Source organism: Nicotiana tomentosiformis, chromosome 3 (genome assembly GCF_000390325.3).
Source record: "Nicotiana tomentosiformis chromosome 3, ASM39032v3, whole genome shotgun sequence".
In the NCBI taxonomy this organism is placed as follows: domain Eukaryota; kingdom Viridiplantae; phylum Streptophyta; class Magnoliopsida; order Solanales; family Solanaceae; genus Nicotiana; species Nicotiana tomentosiformis.
This window is the reverse complement of record NC_090814.1, coordinates 23768072-23787967: the sequence shown is the minus strand read 5'-3', so window position 1 is coordinate 23787967 and position 19896 is coordinate 23768072. Positions and strand designations below refer to the sequence as shown.

Here is a 19896-nt window from a genome sequence, read left to right as displayed (position 1 = left end):
CTTCTCACTTCTCAAAAAGAAGAACAATTTCGAGTAGATCTAGAATACCAACAGGCATTGAGAGACCTAAAAAGGTACTTGTCAAGTCCCTCGTTACTGTTAAAACCGGGGGAAGGCGAGTAGTTACTAATATATATAGCAGTCTCGGAAGTAGCGGTAAGTGTTATTGTTATCCGAGAAGAAGAAGGTACGCAATTTCCTATTTATTATGTTAGTGAAATATTATCGGGAGCGGATACCCGCTATCCGCACCTCAAAAAAATGGCCTTAGCTCTTGTAGTCGCCTCTCGAAACCTTAGGCATTATTTTCAGTGCCACTGATAGCCGTTGTGACAACCTTTCCCTTAATGAATGTCCTTCACAAGCCTGAGTTGTCAGGCCGGTTGGCTAAATAGGTAGTCGAAATTAGTGAATTCGACATTGAGTACAAGCCTAGGATTGTGATCAAGTCACAAGTTTTGGCCAACTTGTGACTGCTTTCAGTCCCGGATCAATGCCCTTGGTGGCTAAGGAAGCAGTGTTGATGTCGAAAATAATATCGGGAGTTTTGTTTACGGATGGGGCTTCCAATGTAAAAGGGTCCGGTCTCGGGGTAGTTCTAGTTACACCCTCGGGAGAAACCCTGAGGCATGCCATTAAGACTATTCCATTAACTAACAATGAAGCCGAGTATGAGGCTTTGGTTACAGGAGTTGAACTGGCCCGAGGACTTGGCTTCGAGGTCATCGAGATCAAATGTGATTTCCAGCTGGTAGTAAACCAAGTGTGCGGGATGTTTGACATAAAGGAAGAACGTATCCAGCAATATGTGAATAAGGTTCAAGCATTGCTTTCACGATTCATGGAATGGTCGATCTTACATATTCCGAGAGAAGAAAATGTGGAAGCAGACGCATTGGCTAATTTGGGGTCATCAACAGAGATGAAAGGATCTGACTCCGGTACAGTAGTCCAACTTCTGCACTCAGTATTGGACATGGACGATTACTATAAGGTCAACTCAACCAACTTGGTCTAGGACTAGAGGAATGAGTTCATCGAATATCTTCGGCATGGCAAATTACCCGAAGACCTGAAGGCATCCTGGTCACTACGAACCAAAGCACCCCCTACTACCTCGTAAATGGACAATTATATAGAAGATCTTACCTAGGACCATTGGCCCAATGCTTGGGATCCTCAGAGGCGGACTACGTGATGAGAGAAGCCCACAAAGGGATTTGCGGGAACCATTCCAGTGTAGATTCGTCAGCTCTAAAGCTGGTTAGGGCAAGGTTACTATTGGCCCCATATGGATCAGGGCGTAAAGGCATTCGTTCAGAAATGCAACAAATGTTAACGCCATACGCAATTGGTGCACCAACCGGCAGAACTCTTGCATTCGGTGTTGTCCCCATGGCCATTCATGAAATGGAGAATGGACATAGTCGATCCTCCACCATCGGGCCCCAGAAAGGTATGATTTATGTTAGTTTTAAATAACTACTTCTCTAAATTAGTTGAAGAAGGTCCTTACCAAAAGATCGGTGAACGTGAAGTGATGGACTTCATATGGGACCACATAATCTGCCGATTTGGAATACCGAAGGAAATTGTTGTGACAACGGGCCGCAGTTCATAGGCTCAAAAGTCACAAAATTTTTGGAGGATTTGAAAACCAAGCTCTCTACCATCCAAGTGCTAACGGATAAGCGGAATCAAAAAATAAGGTGATTATCCAAAACCTTAAAAAGAAGCTAGAAGCTGCTAAAGGCAAATGGCCCGAAGAGCTACCGGGTGTATTATGGGCATACCAGACATTGGCGAAGTTGAGCACAAGTGAAACACCTTTCTCTCTCGTATATGGTGCGGAAGCTCTGATATCAATGGAAGTAGGAGAACCAACTCTAAGATTTTCCCAATCAAACAAAGAAGCAAATAATGAAGTACCGTTAGTGAGGCTGAACTTGCTAGACGAACACAGGGACTTGGCGTACGTGGGGATGGTGGCCCAAAAATAAAGGATGTAAAGATATTATAATCGGAGGCACAAGGTCCTTACCGGGTTTAAGTTTTTACCAGTAAAGGATCGTACGAATTGGAGAACCAAGATGGAGTCAAGTTGCCTAGTAATTGGAACGTGACTCACCTCAAAAGGTACTAATGCTGATGGATCCTATCAATATTGAAAATATGTGCTGCACTCTTTTTTCTTTCGACCAGTTTTTGTCCCAATCGGGTTTTTCTGGCAAGGTTTTTAATGAGGCAACAACGGAAAACATACTACAAAGGGAGCGTCATCGATAAGAATAAGACCTTTAAATGACAAGTCATTGAAATCTTCACATCAATGATAAATCTATATGGGATGGTTAAATAATCTTTGGCTAGATGGAAAACCACTGATGGAAAGCAAAGCTTGCCATCAAACCAAAGACTATTTAACCATTCTCGAGTTGTTTGCACCAATAAAGCAAGACTTCCAGCGTTCCAATTCTCATATTTCACATTCGAACACTAGGGGGAGTAATATAAGATACGGAAACAATGAATGTCATGAGAATTGGGGACTTCTAGAATCGGGAATAATAATGTCTCATCAGGGTTGGGGACTGCATGGCCAGCCCTGTAGAAATAACTTGTACAAATTAGCCTCATGTATTGGCAGTTTTTTTACTTTAGCAAATGAATGCTCGTGTACTTTTAAAGAAAGAAGGAATCAAATAAAATTATTTAATTTTTATCTTATTTATTGTCTAAATGATGAGTTGATTTTATCATTTGAAAGTTAACAAAATACTTCAAATGCTTTTGTCGAAATGAACAGGAGACGTCCTCTTCAAGAGCACTGTAAACACAAAAGGTCCCTCTCTTATGTAACCCTCACAGTAAAAGGTTGATTTCTCAAGAATTTATGCCCGGAATCAAAAGCTATCGGATAAAAGCATACCCAAAACTTTAACTAATTCAACGCAAAAGGAATGCATTTTTCACAACAGTTAAGCACAAATATTCTTCATTCATAAAAGTGTCAAAATTGGAGCCTGAAGAGGAGAGAGGGATATGCGTCTCCCCCGATGGAGGAAGGCGGATCTGCCGCCGGTTCTTGGCCTTCATCCTTGTCATCTTCAATCTCCCTTTCTGTTCCCGAGTACTCAGAACCGGTACTCGTGGAGTTAGTTGTAGAGGGCTGAGGAGGAAGGCATTTTCGAGCAGACAGCTTCAGTTCTCGGGCCTGGGCAATGAAATCATCTATATTAGAAATGCCCCTTTGGCCTCTTCCAAGGTCTTCCTACTCATATAGTATATTGCATAAGTCTTCTCAAATACGAGGGAATCCGCTTGGTTCTAGAGCTTTGCTTGAAACTTTTCAATTTTGGCCTGGAGGCCGTCTCGCTTGGATCTCAAGGCACTGAGGCGAGCATCGAGCTCTACATACATAGCCAAATGGAGCCGGTTTTGGTCCACTGACTTCTTTAGCCTCTCCTCCAGTTAGGCCCTCCTCTCCTTGGAAGCATTGGATTCCTCGGGTTTGGAGGTCAGCTCTGCCTTCAGGTTATTTATTTGATCCTCTGAGGCCGACTCGCGCTCGGCAGCTGTAAGCATAGCATCATGTAGCTAGGCCCACTTGGCCTTGGCCTCTTGAAGCTTTTCATGCAATTGAGCAGCTTCTTGACTATGGGCCATTTTCTCTTGCTCACTCTACTGCAACCGTGCCTCGAGCTCATCTATCTCAGCAGCTTTTGCCTCCAGAATCGGGAGGCACACAGCAAGTTGGTTCCGTTAGGCCAACAGTTGATCTCGCTCGGAAGCAAGTCCTTGCTTATCAAGGATCAATCTCTGCATGACTTCGGAAGTGAGAAAGTTGGCCTGTAAAAAAAAGAATATCAAGGTTAGAATTCCCATTGCAGCAAATAAATGGAAAAGAAGTGATAAGAGAACAAGAATGGTACCACTGCCACATTGTGCATAGCATTATTTAACAACATTCCCCAGAAAAGGAATGCATTTTCTTCCAATCCTTCTCTGAAGCCAGAGGCTTCAGATAATTCGCAAGCTCCACCGGCTTGGACAAAAGATGGCTCCCTTTCAAAACCGAAAGAGTGGCACTTCTCCTCCCTCGAGGATCTGAGGAAGGGGTTGAGTAATTATGCCCCAAATTCCCGTGGTTGGGAGACCGGGGAGAGAAGCACCTCCCTCTCGGTCATCTGTTACCGGTAGAGGAGATGTAGTTGGTGCTGGCGGCAAAGGAGCGGTTGGTATTGATGGGCGTGAAGTTGTTGTCGTGGAAGGATGAGAAGAAGCTGCAACAGGGGCAGCGCTGATTATTTCTTGCTCAGTTGCCGAAGGCAGAGAGGCCCAGGGTCCGAACTCCTTGGACCGGAGACAACAACCAGATCCATCTCCCCCCAAAGTGCTTGGACCTCTTCTACGGTCGGGTTTTGATGCTCTCCCAGCTGAGCATCCGGTTGAGCTGATGAAGATATTTTCCTCCTTTTAAGGGGAGCCACTTCATCACTGTCTTTCACATAATCTACAATAACCACGGTGGCCGGTTCGGTCATTGTCTTATCCCCAAAGTGCTTGGACCTCTTCTACGGTCGGGTTTTGAAGCTCTCCCAGCTGAGCATCCGGTTGAGTTGATGAAGATATTTTCCTCCTTTGAAGGGGAGCCACTTCATCACTGGCGTTTCCATCATCCACAACAACCACGGTGGCGGGTTCGATCATTGTCTTATTTTTTTTCTTACTTTGACTCCCAGCCGAGGAAGAACGTCGCTTTTTTGGTTGTTTGTTCTCTAGATGGGGACTCCGAGAGGAATCACTGGAAGTATATCCGCGGGCACTCTGTCGAACAAGGGCACTTTGTAATAACCTCATGGAGTCCTCGGGGTCAGCCAAAACATCGACCTCAGGGTAGGTGATAGACCCCTGCAGAACTCCTGAATTAAGCAACAAATGGAATTAGCAAAATTACCTATGTTCATACAAAGATAAAAGGAAGAAGGACTTGATTTACCATGGTTCTTGGCCTTCACCCATATTTGAGGGCCATCTCCTTCCACCAGCGGAATTCTAGTGTTGTGATTTCCAGAATCTTCTGAACCCACTGGTCTAGGCCTTGAACCCATGATGGTTCCCACCGGGTAGCTGGAACAAAAGAAACGAAGAGGTCAACAATAACAGAAAACAATCTTTTCACGAAGGAAGGAAATGAATAAATCGTAAACTTACAAAAGCGATTCCACGATTCAGGAAAAGATGGTGTTGTGGCTGGGATGATGTCCCTGGTAGCGATGATGATAAACCGCTCCATCCACCCACGATCATTTCATCATCCACGCTGGTGAGAAGAGCGTGGTGGCCACGTTTGCTGAATTTTATTACAATAGAGATCCGCAGTAGAGATTCATCATGTGTGCAAGGATTAGGATTTCCCCAATCTCCGTGCACAGTTGGTGAAAGCAAGCCACCGTTCGCCATATAGATGGCCCTACTTGTGCTAAGCAGACCCGGTACCGATGGCAAAACTCCAAAGTTACAGGGTATAGCCCTGCATTCGACCCCATAGAAAAGGGACCAAAGGGATACGTATAAACATTCGTAAAACCCTCTATGGTGAAGTTAACCCGCTCTATCATATTCGGAGCGAGGATGTCAAGGTTAGGGCAGTTGCAGTCCTCTTTCACGGTGGGGATACCAGAAGTTCGAATGGATGAGGGATACCTACTAACAACCCAAGTTCGTAAAGACGTAGAAGGGGCCTTCTCTTGGAAGTCATTATAAGTACTGAGGTTTTTAGGTATAATGGTATTTACAGTGGGAGGTTCAGAATAAACACCAACGTTTTTGTTTTTCTTTGGGCCTCCACCGAAGAGAATGCCAGAATTTCCATAGGGTGCGGTGAAAGAAGCCATGATAATAAAAGGTTAGTAAAGCTTTTGCTAAGAAAACCGGAAAAGATGAAAAATTCTCCAAGAAGAAGAGTGCAGAGAAGAAGGACTTATAAAAACTTTGGAAGTATAAGAAGTAAAATAATGAGTAGAAGTGAAGGGGGTCTGATTATTTATAAAAAACATGGTAACACGCATCCTAAAAGTATTATAATATTATTTTATTTTTGTAAGCTATTGTTCTTCTGTATTTGACATTATTTGGATCATATTCAATTCGAATGAGGTCTATTTCTCAAGGCTATAACTATTCAAGTCACACGGTTTGAATTTACTTTATTATTGTTTACTTTACTTATAGTTGAATCTATCGCTTTGTGTCAAATTAATCTACGTATCCTTAAAATCAATTATAAATTCAATTGTTATCCGATTTTAAGGGTAAACAGTTTAGCGCCCATCGTGGGGCTAAGGATAATAGTGGTTATTTGATACAAATTTCCATAACACACACTATTTTTCATTTGTTCTTTGAAGTGTCTTTGATTCCAAGCTAAAATGCAAAAATGTCAAACTCTCAATGAGCACCTCTACATATTGACAACGAGTCCGATCACCAAGGTGAAAATAATAACATAGCACCCGTTAACGAGATACCGCCTGCTGATCCCGCTAGAATTCCAATCGCAGATCCGATTGACGTTAATTCACATGTGGCTATCGATGCAAATTTTCCTACCGACCCCAAAAATAGTGTTCGTGGTGGAGCCCGATCGGCAACTCAAAACACATAAAACTTTGAAGGAGACAGGATCAACCTACGAATGGTCTTCGAAATGTTGCAGGCTCAATAAGCGGTGATAGCTCAGTTACAGAACCAAAGTCGTGCACCAAGCAGGGCTGAGTCCGATCCTCCCCGGGAAGTCACCTGCAACGAACATGAATCGGGGGCTAGATCCAAAATTATAAAGATGCTTGAGGAGCTGACAAAATGGATAGAATAAGGGGAGAAGAAGATCGAGGCTAACGATAAAAAGATGGAAACTTACAATTCCAGGGTAGACCAACTCCCAGGAGCACCTCCGATATTGAAGGGCCTAGATTCCAGGAAGTTCGTACAAAAACCCTTTCCTCCGAGTGTGGCTCCTAAGCCGATCCCCAAAATATTCTGCATGCCTGAGATTCCTAAGTACAACGGAACGACTGACCCAAACGAGCACGTCACTTCATACACATGCGCCATCAAAGGAACCGACTTGGAGGATGATTAGATCGATTCTGTCTTACTGAAGAAATTCAGAGAAACCTTGTCAAAGGGAGTCATGATATGGTATCACAACTTACCCCCTAATTCTATTGATTCATTTGCTATACTTGTAGACTCTTTTGTGAAAGCACACGCTGGGGCTATCAAGGTCAAAACCAGGAAATCAGACCTCTTCAAAGTGAGGCAAAAGGATAATGAATGCTCATAGAATTCGTATCTCGATTTTAAATGGAATGGATGGACCTGCCACCGGTCGCTGATGATTGGTCTGTTCAAGCTTTTACTCAGGGACTTAATATTCGAAGCTCGGTGGCTTCACAACAGTTGAAGCAGAACTTAATAGAATATCCGGTTGTTACATGGGCTGATGTGTATAATCGGTATCAGTCAAAATCAGAGTCGAAGATGATCATCTTGGGGATCCTTCGGGGTCTGTTTATCCAGTCAGAACCTTCGACAGAGTCAAGAGAGAGAGAGATCGTGAACCAAGGCCAAATAGGGATATGTATCAACCATATAACAGAGATTACAGAAGTAGTGGGTCCGGGCGAAACCCCATAGGAAACGAAAGGAGGAACGACCGAGGTCAAAGCAGCCGGGGACTTATGACCAAAAATGACCTCAGCATGTGTAAAGACGCACCAAGGCTATCGGAATATAAATTTAATGTCGATGTTGCCGCCATTGTATCGGCTATCGGGCGCATCAAAGATACCAAATGGCCTCGACCCCTACAGTCTGATCCAACCCAAAGGGATCCTAACCAGACGTGCAAATATCACGGCACTCATGGTCACAGAACGGAGGATTGTCGATAGCTGAGAGAGGAAGTAGCTCGTCTATTCAACAATGGGCACCTTCGGGAGTTCTCGAGCACCCGAGCCAAGAATTATTTTAGGAAATTCTAACAAATAGGAATAACAAGAAGAACCCCAACACGTCATTAACATGATCATCATATGAGTTGATATCCCACAGTGGCCGATGTTGAAACGCACCAAAGTATCCATCACTAGAGAGAAACGAATTCAGGACTACATACCGGAAGGAACTTTATCTTTCAATGATGAAGATGCGGAAAGGATCGTACAACCCTACAATGATGCACTGGTAATATCTGTACTCGTAAATCAAATTCGGTTTAAACGTGTGTTAATTGATCCAAGTAGCTTAGTTAACATCATTCGATCAAGGGTCGTGGAACAACTCGGTTTGAAAGACCAAATCGTGCAGGCAGTTCGAGTTCTAAACGGATTCAACATGGCTTGTGAGACCACTAAAGGCGAAATAACATTACCAGTAAACACCGTCGGGACCATCTAGGAGACCAAATTTTATGTGATTGAAGGGGACATATGTCCAGCATCTTGAACCTCTTTGTAATTAAATCTGGCACTGCTCTCGGCTTAAATGGCAATTGCGTGTATTTTTTCGAATCCGGGCCTTTCAAAACTGGTGGTGCGCCCGAAATCTGATCCATTCGAGCGTGAAATTCCTTCGCATTTTGATCCATCCGTTCATTCATTTCCCTCATAAACCTCATGATTTTGATTTTTAAAGGGTCATTCCCGTTGTCATTCCCAGATTCGCTATCGGTTCCCTCGGCGCCATCAAAGCCGACTTCACCTATTGGGGTGTTGTTGTCGACCTTCTAGGCCGTTTAATTTGCAAGAGCGTTGGGAGGAATCGGGACCCTTCCGTTTGCATTATTGGAAGCACATGATAACGCTATGTTTTAACTCCATCATTACTCGGTCTTGCCTGAGAGGTGACTCATGGTTGCCTTCTGCTGTTCTCTTAAGATTTTCACCATTTTCACGACATGTTCTTCCTCCACATCATCGGGAGTTGGCTCCTGCACATGTCTGGGTTAATGCCCTTCACGAACAGGGGTTGCTTCATCCCCTTCATTACGGGTGTCGCTGATTGAATCTTCATGTTGAGGCAAATCTTTGTGTCCCTCAACGTTGTGCATGATGTTGACATCATTAGCTACCATTGCTGATTTCGTGCTAAGAAAAAATCAAACACGTTAGTAATAAATGTAAGGATCAAAGCAATTACGCAACTGTCTAAGCCCCACGGTGGGTGCCAAACTGTTTACCCGCAAAACGGTACAATTAAATTTATTACGTGGTTTATAGACAAGAGAACTGATTTGATCCAAAATTGATAAATAAATAAGATAAAAGTAAGACTTAGTGATAGAAATTGAAGAGGAAGACAATCCTGGCTTTGAGCGCAATGTCTCCGAGGACAGAAATAAAAGCAATGATAAAGAGCAAATAAAGTTGTTTAATTGAGAGTAAAATATAGCATATGTTTCTCTAAGAATTTCTTGTGCTATAATGGCTGTTGAGCATGCTATTTATAACTATACCTAGGGAAACAAGATCCTAGGATGAAACCCCATTTAAATGATAATAAGGGAGTCATTGATGAATATGTAACGGTAAGCCATGAATGCAAATATCCTCTGTATCGGTTGCACGTTAATGTTAGAGAATATTCTCTCATTGAATCCTATCTGATGGCAAATACTCGATCTGTTCCCGTTGATCATGCTCCCTTCAGGATTTACCCAATGTCGATTGCAGTTGTTGTTCCCTGTACTGGCTGTTACTTGACTCGCCTTTTACCTGTGTTCGATTTCACGTGTCATGCTATCATTCGACCATTTATTATAAACCAATTTTACCCCATACAATAATGTTACTATCCTAATAGCTAGTTTCCATCAAGCAAATGAATAAAAGACATGTATTTTCCATATAACTTTTATAATTTAAGCATGGTTAAAAAATAAGCAATTTTATTATAATTAAATTATTTGTTTTTATGTAAATACTAGACGTGACCGCCAACTATAATCAGTGCAGAGTTACCTTACATCCAATGACTTAGAATTTCGAAATCATATGTACGACCAGAACCATGAAAACTTCCACTACAATTCACGGCCTTGCCACCATTCCTTTGCCACTTTACTAAGTGTATTGGTAAAAAATAAATGTTACACGTGGAATTATATGAGGGTGACATGGCAAGAGACGTGGATCACTAAGAAGATGAAAACTGGAGTGTCGCATTAAAAGATGCATAATTTACAACAGGTACGAATAAATCACTCACGAGACGAAAGGGTATGGTTGCTCGAGCCTAAATTACTCAGTGAAGAGACACAGGCCGGATGAATCAAGACAGTAAAGAGGGAAGATTCATGAACCTCTAATTAATGTAGAATAAGAATCAGAACCATTACAGAATCTTCATGAACAGTTACAATTGCCAATTATAACGTTTCATTAATATCATTAATGCTCATAATGATTCGATCATAAAAGGGAAGAAACGTTATATTTGTAAATCCCTATATAAGGGAAGGGAATTTCACTTGTAAAGATAGGCTCTGATTATTATTGAAATATAACTACTTTCTTGTGCTCTCAATTGATTATTTTGTCATTTCTTATTCTAATTTCCTTTCTTATTTCTGAGAGAATATTGAATTTCTTGATTATCAGTAACCCGAGTACTTCTAAAAATAGGCTTTGACTGAGAATCAAATTCTTTTGTTAAACAAATTGGTTCCGTTACTGGGAATCTGATAATCTTCTCTTACTTTCCAAATCACTCTGTCTCAACTGAATCATGTCGAATGTCAATGACAACAACCAACAGGTGGAAGGAACTCCAGTTCCATCACCTTAGGGAACCCCACGTAATTCAAGAGAAGCATCACCAGAAAAATCCACTACTCATAACAATGAACAACATGGAAATGAACAAACTGTCGAGCAGGATGCTGTGAAGCAGTTAATTGCTGAGTACGTGAATGATGCTCTCTAGGCTTTCGTGAGGGGACTACCAGCTGTGCCACCCACACCTCCACCAAATAATACTGCAACTGTGGAAATTCTACGGTCAGGGTTGATTAATTCTGGAAGCGGAGGAACTCCCAACGAGTCACGTAATGGGAGACCAGGTACGCCTAATAATTCTGATTTACAAACTTTAATACTAACCTTGCAGAAACAGGTGAAAGAATAAAATGACTGTATTGAGCAAATACCCGGCATACCACCTGTGATCAAAGGAGTTGATTTCGACAAATATTCACAATAACCATGGAAACCAAGCGCAGCTCCATTACCAATTCCCAAAAAATTCAAAATGCCTGACATCCCAAAATACGATAGAATGACCTATCCATGTGACCACGTCACTGCATTCATCACGGGAGTAAAAGGCAATGATTTAACCAAGTAGGAGATTGAATTTGTGCTGGTCAAAAAGTTTAGGGAAACACTTACTAAAGGAGCGTTAACATGGTACTCTCTTTTACCTGAAAATTCTATTGACTCTTTTGCTGAGCTTGCAGATCTATTTATAAAAGCACACTCGTGTGCACAAAAAGTTGAAAAGAGAATGGAGGATATATTCAAAGTAAAGCAAGGAGATACAGAATAGCTTCGAGAATTCGTAGACAGATTCCAACGTGAAAGAATGTTGCTACCAAGAGTATCCGACAATTGGGCAGCCATGGCATTTGCAAGCAATTTAAACGAGAAAAGTTCAGAAGCTACGAGGAGGCTTAAAGAGAGCCTACGAGAATTCCCTGCCACAACATAGAATGATGTCTATAATAGGTACAATACCAAATTATGAATAGAAGAAGATATCGTAGCTCAGCCGAGGGTTGAAGAAAAAACAGGTTCGAGGCGGTCGGAATCTGAGAAGAGGTTCGGTAAGAATAGGTACGAGCCTTATATGGGACCTTCAAGGCGAGAAGCTCGTTCCAAATTCGAAAATGTGCGGGCTGATAACTGGTTCGCAAATAGAGATTCAGGTTCGTCAATGTCGAGATTCAGCAAAGATCGAGGTGAACGCAACAGAGATGCTAATACAAACGCAAGGATTGGGGACTACAATTTTAACGTAAATACCTCCGAGTTGGTCGCTGTTTTAAGAAGCATGGGGGATAAGGTACGATGGCCTAAAGAGATGAGATCAAATCCAAATAGAAGAAACCCAGACTTTTGGTGCTAGTTCCATAATGACCACGGCCATAGAACATTATACTGCAGATTATTACAAGGTGAGGTGGAACATTTATTAAGGCAGGGCTATCTGACGGAATTTTTTAGCGAGAAAGGCAAACAAGCTTACATGAAAAATAGGCAAGAACCCCTGAAACCTTCATCTCCAAAAAGAAAAGTAAATGTGATAAACAGCGAAGAAGAAGTCAACGGCGTAACCTATACAGCTGCGAGAAAAACAACAAAGTTCACAATAACTCACGGGAAGCGAACTCGCCAAACTCTGGAAGACGGCAACATAACCTTTGATGATGCAGATGCCGATAGATTAATGATTCCTCACAACGATGCACTAGTAATATATTTATTTATACATGATACTAATGTAAAATGAGTTTTGATTGACCCAGGTAGCTCCGAGAACATCATTCTATTACGAGTGGTGCACGAAATGTTGATAAGCGATCGTGTAGTTCCAAAAGCACGTTCCTTGTCTAGGTTTGATAACTCAACCATTGTTACAAAGGGCGAGATTGAACTAAGCACATACGCAGAAGGGGTCATCAAAGAAACAAAATTTCAAGTGATGGACACGGATATGGCCTATAATGTGATTCTTGGGAGGCCGTGGATTCATGATATGGATGCTGTGCCATCCACATTATATCAGGTTATCAAATTCCCTTCAAAATGGGGAATTTAACAATTTCGAGGAGATCAACAAACTTCAAGGAGCATTAATTCGGTGATACAACCAAGTCAAAAAGATATGAATGTAAGTCAAAAAGATACGAGTGCAAGTCAAAATGATGCGGGTGCAAGTGAGAAAGATGCGGTAAATCAAATTTCAACAGAAACTATACCAAAACAAACAGACATGGACTCCAGACCAGATGTAATTCAAGAGCCAGAGGAGAACGAGAACATTAAAACAACGATTGAGGAGCTTGAAGCTGTTCCACTTTTTGAACAATGGCCAGATCGAAGAATTTATATCGGAGCAAGGTTAAGCCTAGAAAGGAGAGGTAAATTAATTGAATATTTAAAAGCTAACACGGATTGTTTTGCATGGTCCTATTCAGATATGACAGGTATAACTCTGGAGGTGATGACTCATAAATTAAATAAAGATCCATCATTCATACCTGTCAAACAAAAGAAGAGGAAGCAAAGATCATTCAAAAATCAATTGATCGATGAAGAGGTACAGAAACTCTTAAAGATCGATACAATATGCGAGGTAAAATATCCTAATTGGCTAGCTAATACTGTGGTTGTTCCGAAAAAGAACGGTAAATGGAGAGTTTGTATGGATTACACTGACTTAAATAAAGCATGCCCGAAGGATTCATTCCCTTTACCGCATATAGATCAATTGATTGATGCTACCGCATGCCACGAATTATTAAGCTTTCTAGATGCGTATTCTGGTTATAATCAAATAAAAATGGACCCTTTAGACGAAGAAAAAACTTCATTTATTACAAACAGGGGGACTTATTGTTATAAAGTCATACTTTTTGGCTTGAAAAATGCTGGAGCCACGTGTCAGAGGTTGGTGACCAAGATGTTCCAAGAACACCTGGGGAAGACGATGGAAGTGTACATTGATGATATGTTGGTCAAATCTACACAAGCAGAAGGTCACTTTCAACATCTTTTAACTACCTTCGAGATCCTCCGCAGATATAATATGAAACTGAACCCAGAAAAGTGCGCTTTTGGCGTAGCTTCAGGTAAGTTTCTAGGATTTCTCATATCTAATAGAGGAATTGAAGTAAATCCTGCACAGATTAAAGCTATTGAAGAAATACCTGATATACTCACAAGCAAAAAAGAAGTACAAAGATTGACAGGTAGGATTGCAGCTCTGGGAAGATTCATTTCAAGATCTTCAGAGAAAAAGTTTTGAAGAAGCAAAATCAATTTGAATGGACTAAAGAATGCCGACAAGCCCTCAAAGATTTGAAGGCATACTTAACAAATCCCCCCTACTGTCTAAACCAAGGGATGGAGAAATATTATTTGTATATCTTACAGTTGCAGAAGTAGCTATAAGTACAGTTTTAGTAAGGGAGGACAAAGGTAAACAATCTCCTATTTATTATGTTAGTAAATCTTTATTAGATACCGAAACTAGATATCCTCATCTAGAGAAACTAGCTTTATCATTAGTCATGGCAGCAAGGAAATTGAGACCATATTTTCAATGCCATCCTATCTCCGTAGTAACTGTATATCCATTAAGGAGTATTTTGTATAAACAAGAATTGTCAGGCAGACTAGCAAAATAGGCAATAGAATATGACATTATTTATCAACCTAGAACATCAGTAAAATCTCAAGTTCTAGCAGATTTCGTCACAGATTTTAATACAAAAATAATTCCCAAAGTAGAAAAGGAATTACAAATTTTTATTGGAGCTAATCCAGGTATGTGGACTTTATTTACCGATGGCTCTTCAAATGTCAAAGGAGCCGGTTTGGGTATTGTCTTAATCCCACCCTCAGGTGAAAGTATAAGACAAATAATTAAATGTTACCCTATTACTAACAATGAAGCAGAGTATGAAGCTGTAATTGCAGGTTTGGAACTAGTGCGGGAACTCTCTATAGAGCAAATCATGATTAAAAGTGACTCTCAGCTGGTAGTCAATCAGATGCAGGGGACTTACACTGCTAGAGAGCCACGAATGCAATAATACTTGGAAAAGGCATGAGAACTGGTCAGGCAATTCCAATCATGGAAGATCGTGCAAATACCCAGGGAAGAAAACCCAAAAGCAGACGCGTTGGCTAACCTTGCTTCAGTTGCAGAAGTAATGAGTGAAGAAAATGCTATTGTAATACATTTATTTCATTCAGCATTTGACCAGGATAAATATGAGGTAAGCTTTAACAATTTAACCTGGGATTGGAGAAACGAGATTGTTAATTTTTTGCAGTACAGGATCGTACCTGAAGGCAAGAAAGGATCTCAAGTGCTTCGACGAAAAGTTGCTCGTTACTGCCTAATTCGAGATAATTTATATCGAAAAATGTTTGGCGGTCCTTTAGAAAGGTGCCTTGGACCCAATCAAACGGAGTACGTGATGAGGGAGGTACATGAAGGACATTGCGGAAATCACACAGGTGGAAGATCTTTAGTTAAAACACTAATCAGGGCAGGATACTACTGGCCTAAAATGGAAGAAGATGCGGAAAATTTTGTAGCCAAATGTGATAAGTGTCAACGACATACCAATAATATGCATCGACCTGCAAAGTTATTACATACAGTTATTTCCCTATGGCCATTTATGAAATGAGGAATGGATATAGTAGGGCCTTTACCACAAGCTAAAGGAAAGGTACGGTTCTTATTAGTATTAACAAATTACTTTTCAAAATGGGTAGAGATAGGAGCTTTCAAACAGGTACGAGAAAAGAAGGTGAAAGACTTCATTTGGCGAAACATTATATGCCGGTTTGGAGTTCCAAAAGAAATTGTATATGATAATGGCCCACAATTTATAGGCTCGAAAATCACGGAGTTCTTTCAAAGTTGGAAAATCAAACGAATAACCTCTTCACCTTACCATCCCGTGGTAAATGGACAAGCTGAGTCAACAAATAAGATTATCATCAATAATTTGAAGAAGAGACTAGAAAAATCAAAAGGGAATTGGCCTGAAGAATTACCAGGAGTGTTATGGGCTTATAGAACCACAGCAAAAACAACCACGAGAGAAACTCCATTTTTGCTTGTGTACGGTTCAGAAGCTTTAATCCCGGTTGAAATAGGAGAACCAAGCTCGAGATTGACATTGACAATCGAAGAGTCGAATGATGAGGAATTAAGAACAAACTTGGACTTACTCAAACAAAGAAGAGAAGCATCTTTAATATGGATGGCAACATAAAAGCAAATCATAGAACGATATTACAACAGAAAGGCTCACCTCAAGTACTTTAAAATTGGGGACTTCGTTCTTAAAAAGGTTTTCCATTCAACGAAAACAACCGGAGCAGGAAAGTTAAATCCAAATTGGGAAGGACCCTATAAAGTTCGAGGTATCGCTGGACAAGGTACCTATGAGTTAGAAACCATGGATGGCAAGGTTTTACTATTGAGTTGGAATGCTGTTCATTTAAAGAAATACTATTTTTGAACAAAATAAATACCCACGATTAGGTATCGTTCAATTACGATTTTTGTTTTGTACAGTTAAAATTATACTAACAATTTTAGATGATAGGAAAAAAGCTAGCCCACTCCAAATGATGATATTAGACTTGAAGGACATGCGGAAGCAACATTATTCCCGGTCTAGGGTTGCAACCTTTCTGATGGAAATATAAAGGGTTAAGCAGTCATCATCTAAATTATATATACCTCCGAGTCCCGTATCTTTTTCCTTTTCAGGAAATAGACCACATGTAAGGAATAATCAAGTGCTCGAGATTTCATACTTCAAAGCTCAAACACTTGGGGGACTATATATATATAAGGAAGGCAAAGAAGACTGGAAACGTCAGAATTAAGGTCAAGCCCGTGGTCTACCCAATAAATCGAAAGTTAAGAGCAAAGTCAAGAGCCAACAACGCAAGCCTGATTCAAAAACCTATGAAGAATACACTCGTGGATGTAAATTTCAAAATCTTACGAATGTTTAGGTTAAAGGCAATATTTAATCATGGGTTGCAAGATATACCCTTGAATTTTGTAAAATCTGTTGTAAAGAAAATAGTTACGAAAGAGTTATAGATGATACTTAAATACATGTAAAGTATTATACAATTTGAAAGTTCGAATGATACAAAACTTCCTCAAAGTTATTCAAAGAAATGTGTGTGTTCCTATTTCTTCTTTCGTATGTTTACACCATTATGAAGTTGAGGCGTCTTCTTCATTAAGTGTCGTTTATAAAAGGGCCCTCTTTTATAATTCGTGCTTGTTCAAAAAGTCACGGAGTGTTGAAGCATTGTAAATGCATAATAAAAGAGTAGAACAGAAACTCAAAAATAAAATATTATATAAACCCGGTTAAAACTAAGTGTAAACTTAGTTCAAACCAAAGTATTTGATATTGAACCCCAAAACGGATTAGGGGTAAAACTTGCCAACCATTCCATAATTAAAAAAAAAAAATACAATAAAATTTCCAAACATAAGTTCATTACGGGGTAGATTCTAAAGTAGTACTATCAGCAGCGGGAGAAGTAAAGATGGCATCATCAGCAGCAACAGAAGGTTCGACTTGAGCAGAAGCGATTTGAACACTAACTTCACCAGGAGTAAGTTTATCACCCTCGGGAATGCCGACCTCAGGTGAATAAAAGTTTTGACTTTGCTGAGTTTTTTCAATGGTTTTCTTAGTTTTTGCAATCTCAACAGTCAAGTCAAAACCTTCCTGGTTAGCCTTTATCAAAGTCTCGAGGCGCGTGTTCAAGAAAGCCCAACTTACATCAAGAGTTCATTTATCCTCAAGGGCCTCGTAATCCGTCTCCCATTGCTCATTTTCGGCCTCCAACTCTTTATTTTCAGTCAAAGCAGCATCATAAGAAGTTTGTAAAGGGGCGAGTGATCTCTCTAAGAACTGAACTTGGTTAGAAGACGTACGTAGATCTTCTTGAGTTCGGGTGAGCATTTGAACAAGATCCCTGTCATAAACTTCTTTTTGGTTCAGTAGTTCCTTCAAGCCCCTAATTTCTTCAGTGGGTTTGGAAAGCTGCTCAGCAAATGAAGACTCGAGAAGGTCTTTATCTTTGCCCGCTTGACTGGATGAGGCTTTCTCAACTGCCAACTCTACCGACGTTATCTTCACTTGCTGCTCCAAGGTACACTTTTCTTCCTCTAAGATTTCTTTCTCAAGTTGAAGACCTTCGAACTGTTCCTTCCAGTTATCCACTTCGATGCGATAGTCATTCATTAGCTTCTCAGTATGAACGATCCTCTTCATCATCTCCGTACTAATCAGATTGATCTACACAATGAAAAGGAAAATGTGATTGTCAAATTTATATGAAAAGGAAATCACATGCAAAATAAAAAGCTAAGGCTTATACCTTTAAAGATGAATGTACAATATCATTCATCGATGTTAAAGAAATTTGGTTTTCCAAATTGGACTTCTCAACTGGGCCAATCAATGGTTTCAGCCATACATCAGCTTGGCCAGATTTCTTCAGAAGATTACCATCCTCAGGAACCTCGATGGTAACTCTTTTCATTACCCTACTGTTACTGGAAGAACCAACTTCAACATGAGAAGTTGTAACAGTAGGGGTAGTTGAGGGAGTCAAAATAGCCACGTGCGAAGCAGTGGTAGCAGCAACAGGTGTGGGGAACTGAGGATCAACTGGAACAGATACAGAAAAAGAGGCATGGGGCGTTTCCTCAGAAATAAAGCCGAAGTCTTCATTATCAAACCCACGAGAAAAGAGCTATTTAGTAGAGTCACGGGGTACAACATGTATCTCTTCATCAGATCTCACTAAGGTAGCACCTTTGGACTCGTGCATGGGAACAGAACTGGGAGGAGGAGTAGCTTTGTCATCCGAAATGACACGTCTCCTAGCTCGAGGCTTACGAACTAACGAGCCTTTATCCCGTTCCTCTTCACCCTCGGAACTGTGTGCTCTATCAGCTTTTCTTTTTGATGAGGAACTCAAGATCATCTCTTGAGCCATCGATAGAGAGAATATCGAAGCGGCAATAGATGCGGCACTCACACCTCGAATGGGAAATCCTAGTAAAGAGAGGAGTTAGTAAATATTTTATGGAAGTAAGTTAGAAAGTAGAAGAGAAAGATACCCTGAGTCTTCACTTTCCAACCAAACCTATTAGAAAGGTACTTCCAGGACCTTTCTTTCATAGGAGCAACAATTAACAATGTTTCTACCCAACCACGGAAGTTTGGAATCTCCTCAACAACTTCCATGGTTGCTAAAAAAAAAGAGGAAAAGAAAAACAGTCACGAGATTGCAGGTTCTTCACATAGAAAAAATAAAAGAAGAGAAGGAACAAATCTGAAAAGAAACTTACGTGCAAAGTTCCACTTTTCTGGAAAAGGCATGTTCTTTTCACCCACTAACCCACTTGTGGGAGCAACAACGAATCAAGCATACCAACCACGATCTTTGTCATCTTCAGGGCTCACTAAAACTCTTTTACTCCTGGCCACGAGAGTAAAAACCCCAGAACGAAATAACTTGGGGGAATAAAGATGAATTAAATGATATAAGGTAAAGGGTAAAGAGGCCAAGTTTGACAAGTGTCTCAAGCATGCCACAACTCTCCATACAATAGGGCCAATCTGTCCTAAGCAAACGTTGAAAAAATAACAAAATTCTATGATGACTGGGTCGATAGGTGGTCTGAAGCCTAATGTAAAGGGATATGTATAAACAAAAGAACAATCAGCTTTGTATGAAGTGATCCTTTGATTTGCATTAGGGACTAAAATTGGAAAATTAAATTTTCAATGACATTCTTTTCGCACAAGAGAAATCAAGCCCTCAGAAATCTGTGAAGGATAAACATCAGCACAATCAAGAGAAGTCATGGAAGTAACTTGATTTCTAATCGATTCTCTATCAGTAAAAAAGAAAAGTTCAACGGGAATAATCTCATCAATAGTGGGTTCACGAAGCGGTTCACGAGACTCCATATTTCTGGCAAAAGATCTATGAGTTGAAGAAGCTCTAGTTCTAGAAGAAGGAGGGGTAGCAACGT

General features: G+C 40.6%; 2 protein-coding genes across 2 annotated transcripts; both read left to right on the top strand.

Annotated features, from left to right (window-relative positions):
- The first annotated feature begins 493 nt into the window (after window positions 1-493).
- LOC104098838 (uncharacterized) lies at window positions 494-1018 on the top strand. Its single transcript, XM_009605669.1, has one exon. The coding sequence runs from the start codon at window positions 494-496 to the stop codon at window positions 1016-1018; it is 525 nt and encodes a 174-aa protein (XP_009603964.1).
- A 13104-nt stretch (window positions 1019-14122) lies between these two features.
- On the top strand, window positions 14123-14881 carry LOC138907500 (uncharacterized). Its single transcript, XM_070198099.1, has 2 exons — window positions 14123-14264; window positions 14613-14881. Exons 1-2 carry the CDS (start codon window positions 14123-14125, stop codon window positions 14879-14881), a joined length of 411 nt encoding a protein of 136 aa, XP_070054200.1.
- Window positions 14882-19896: the final 5015 nt, after the last annotated feature.

Bases quoted from the DNA above. Each gene is read 5' to 3' on its own strand.
- LOC104098838 (XM_009605669.1), top strand. From the start codon at position 494: ATGCCCTTGGTGGCTAAGGAAGCAGTGTTGATGTCGAAAATAATATCG.
- LOC138907500 (XM_070198099.1), top strand. From the start codon at position 14,123: ATGCCGACAAGCCCTCAAAGATTTGAAGGCATACTTAACAAATCCCCC. The intron at 14,265-14,612 runs GTAAACAATCTC...GAGCTAATCCAG, and splicing joins TTTAGTAAGGGAGGACAAAG to GTATGTGGACTTTATTTACC.